Source organism: Camelina sativa, chromosome 18, assembly GCF_000633955.1.
Source record: "Camelina sativa cultivar DH55 chromosome 18, Cs, whole genome shotgun sequence".
NCBI classification, from domain to species: Eukaryota; Viridiplantae; Streptophyta; class Magnoliopsida; order Brassicales; family Brassicaceae; genus Camelina; species Camelina sativa.
In genome coordinates this window covers 15,504,689-15,508,907 of record NC_025702.1, presented here as the reverse complement: position 1 = coordinate 15,508,907, position 4,219 = coordinate 15,504,689, and the positions used below count along the sequence as shown (strand labels likewise).

General features: G+C 31.1%; 1 protein-coding gene across 1 annotated transcript in view; it reads right to left on the bottom strand.

Annotated features, from left to right (window-relative positions):
• Positions 2,990-4,219, bottom strand: part of LOC104763541 (putative glucose-6-phosphate 1-epimerase) — a 2,847-nt gene continuing 1,617 nt past the window's right edge. Inside the window, exons 2-6 of the mRNA XM_010486898.1 lie at positions 4,098-4,215; positions 3,891-3,993; positions 3,688-3,787; positions 3,343-3,599; positions 2,990-3,185 (exon numbers count right to left, since the gene is read on the bottom strand). Coding sequence (XP_010485200.1) covers positions 3,391-3,599; positions 3,688-3,787; positions 3,891-3,993; positions 4,098-4,215 — 530 coding nt within the window. The 3' untranslated portion in view covers positions 2,990-3,185; positions 3,343-3,390. The remainder of the gene's footprint in view (positions 3,186-3,342; positions 3,600-3,687; positions 3,788-3,890; positions 3,994-4,097; positions 4,216-4,219) is intronic.

The following is a 4,219-nucleotide window of genomic DNA, read 5'->3' as shown; positions in this document are numbered from 1 at the left end:
TAGAATAATTAACTCAAAACCAAACATGATATGATCTCAATTACAATACTTAGCATTAATTTACCGACACGATAATTGTTTTCCTTGGCTTAAGTTAATATAAAATCAGATTTTTTTTCGAGTTCCAAAGTTTGAATCTGGAGGTCAACATCTAAATTTCGAATGGTACTACATCACATGAATTATTGTCTGTTGATTTTTTATAGTTTATATATATAGACCGATCAATACTTGCAATGTTTTGTATGTAAATAATTTATATTCGTTGCAGATAAATGTTTTATACTGTACTATATCCATTACTTTTCTTAACCTCCTTTTTAGCTGTTTTGGTTTGTTAAATAACTCATAGTATTAGCTTTACCTAACAATTCTGATTGTATTATACGTGATTTAATGAAAAATAATGGATCAGAGAAAATCATATCATTTTTTGTCCGCCGTATGTTAGACAATATTATAAAAACAAACCAATAACAAAATATATGGGTGCTATATATATATATATATGAATAACAGTTTGTTTGGTCGTACTATGACTTATTGTTGTAATACTTAAAATTAATTATCTATTTTCTTACAAGAAATTCATAGCCATCAACAACCAACAAACTAAAAGAAAGAACGAAATTAAATAACTTCTATCATTCGTTAACCATAAATAAAGTAGCACACGAAAAATGCATTTGGATTGACCGAGACTTATAAACAATTTGCTTTCTAAAATCAAAAGTAGTAGGTAGATTGGCCATATAATGACTTTATGATATATGTATGTCATGAAACTAATCACAAAAGTAAAATCGGTGAAAGTAAACAAATGGTGATTTGGTCATAGTAGTATAGTTACTATAGTATTTACTAGTATGATATTAATATGTGATGTAAAAAGAGAAATACATAATAAGGGAGTTAAAAGTGAAGTGACGGCATGTGGAAGCAAAGACAAAGAGTTATAAAAAACAGATTTGGGATTTTATAAAATTTTAATAATAAAAAGAGTTAGCACGCGTTGTAGCCTTTCTAACGTACCCTATGGGTCCTTTGTTTCTACCCCACTATAGTGACTATACACACACATCCTTATTATTTTTTGTTATGATCAGAATAACTATTATGAGTTATGATCAGAATAATTATTTAAATATATACAGAATAATTATATTTTTATTTGTCATTATTAGCATTGGAGCGATATATCTCTTGTTTGCGATATATCTCTAACAAATGAAAATCCAAAAGCCAACAGTGACTAATCCTAGGAATGGATAGGATCATTGACAATAGTTTTTTTTTTCACAAACTTATCACATGTCAGGACAGAAGTTGAGAATTCAAGTAACGAGTTTTGTTTCCAAATTGAAATCGAACACAGTTCAGTGTTATCACTTACATACCGACATACGTATTAGTAATTAGTTTTAGAGCTTAAGATTAATATTTTATATTATAAGATCCAGCCGAAGATTAGTGTAGATCGGACTAAAAATTGTCATATTCACTGATGAAGTTACAAAAACTAAACATTTTAAGATAAATAATAAATAACAAATTCAGATAATTACGACATCATTAAGGTTTTCTTTCTCAAGCTATTTGTGGGTCTTATTATATAAGCCACGTGTCGGATACCTGAACAGATAAAAATGGGCCTTCGTCATGTCTCATGTGGGTTTTATTTTAATTTTCTTTTTTCAAGTGCAAGTTCGTCCACTTGTCACTCGACTATTAGATTTAGCTTTAGCTTATCTTCACTAGCTACTACTAGATACTTTCTGCTTTTTTTTTTGTTTTTTTAATTAGATTATTATTCTGTACTTTACATATTATATATAGTACAGCCGAAAACGAAATTTGAAATTACAATTTGGGAAAAAAAATGATATCCTTAATATGTTGAGATTGATCCTACAATTATCTTTGTTTATTTATATGATTTGTTGATTGTAATCATTATGTTATTTCATAATTTTACTAATCGAAAACCTTAGTTTTCATCCCAATTTGATCTTAGGACAAATTAAGCGTATATTTGGATATTACATTTGCAGAACTAAATGAGTACAATGTTTACTATGGAGAGTATAGTTTAATATTGTTTTTTATATATTTATTTCACTTCAGCTCCCACATACAATGAATCGGATTCAGAATATGATGGCTTTGTAACCAATGAAAAGCATTAACGACAAAAACCCACCATTAGTTAATTATTTTTATATAAAATTAATTTTTAATGTAAAAGTCAGGGAATCTCTTGATGTTCGAGCCAGATGTAATCTTGTGTGGATCCAAAAAAATGCTCATTCTTTTTTTTTTCGTTATGGTTATTACTTATTTTATTTATTGTAATGAATTTTCGTTTTCACATAACAGTATCTTTGTTATAGATGTAATTGTAAAATATCCCACGTTGGTCTACTATCGTCCTTTTGATCTTGTACTTGATCTCTCGAGTTAGTACTAGTTTACTTCTATCAATTATTATGGCACTTCAATTATTGATGTCCATATCAACCCATTAACTTTTGTAACTATAAGTCTATTACAAAACCAGTTAATGTTGAAGTTCATTTGTTGTGATTTAGACGAAGTAGGTGTATCAACTCAGGACAGAGACATCAATTTTCACTTAGATCCTATGTACTCAAGGTTAAAGATCCAAAAAAATCATGGTTTCTTAGATCCTGATCAGATCTTGAGATCTTTAACTTTTAATGACTTGGGTCAGAATTCACTTCCTTTGTTGATATTATTTATTTTATCATTTTATTTCACTAGTTTTTTACTCTTACACCAACCAAATAAATACGAACAACCTATCCAAAACCTTTTGTAACGACCACACTTTATTAGCGCATTACGTTTAACCCACAAATGTTAGAAGTTGAATAAGACCAGGCCGGGTTTTTTAGTTCGCTTAACATCTAAATTCAAGGCATATCCCAACGTCACAATCCAGCTGATTAGTCAACCTATATTACTAGTATATTAGTAACCGACATTTTAACTATTGGAAATTTTCCGGTGCAAAGTCTCTTGTCTTGATCCTCAAATCGTTAATGTTTGTGGTTACGAAAGAGAACTAAGAAGCATTAAGCAACAATTTTATTCAATCTCAGTTTCTTTAAATAGTATATTCGATGATCTTCAACTCCTCCTCCCTTCACTTGGTTTTTATAGTACTGTACAAACAAATGTAAACTTTATTAACACTATAAAGTAGTGACAAAATCATAAGAAAAGTTCTACACTATAAAAATGACAGAATATGAAAATCAAAACGAAAGATTTGTATGTGCTCAAGAAGAATCTAAATGGCCAAGAGTAAGCTGAAGTTACCTGCAATTAAAGAGAAGAGAAGTATGATGTTTTTGAAGTTTGAGAGAGTCACTCAAGGACTTTCTTGGGGTCAAGCTGTCCACTGGAGTAACTAGAAGGAACTGCTGAGAGTTCGAGTCTTCCCTTCCATTCTTCACCGGGTTTCAATGTGATCGGTCTCTCGATAGCTGCAGCTTCCACACAAAGAAAATGCTTATAGTCTTCATCTCCCAAGTCAGAGATCGTCTTTGATTTCTTATCCCAAGGATTCCACACCACTGAAAGATGATTATCAAATGATTCAGTCATATTAAAAAAAAGTCAGATTCTGATCTGACTGCAAAAGACAGGGGTTTCGGATCTTACCAGCATCAGCAAGCCCGTCCTTGCGAATAACGAAAGTCCTCTTTTTCTCGTGGTCCAGAATGGCAATCTTTGTAGGCGTGCTTAGATAAATCTTGTCAATCTATTTTTTTCACCAAGCAACAATTGTTTTGTTATGAGTGATGATGATGATACTGGACAAAAGAGGTTTAAAAAAAACGGAGAGATTGGAATTGAAAACTCACTTCAGATTCAAAAGTTATTGCGTCGCCTTGTTCAGTAAATCGTTCTCTGTTCTTTAAGTTGTCAAGATAATCCAACGTTTCCAATCCTTCAACCCGAACTTCACTGAACACAAGAAACCAATGTATATCAACATATTACTAAAATCTTTTTTAGTACTCCAAATCTTCTTGAAACAGAAGTGAATAAATGTATGCAATGAGAATTACCTGATGTCTGAGACAGAGAAATAGGTGTGATAAGCAAATGTGAATGTAAACGGCTTTCCATCAGAGTTTGTGTTTCTGATACGGGATGTCAGAGTTAATTCTCCTTCGGTCCCCAAGGCTAC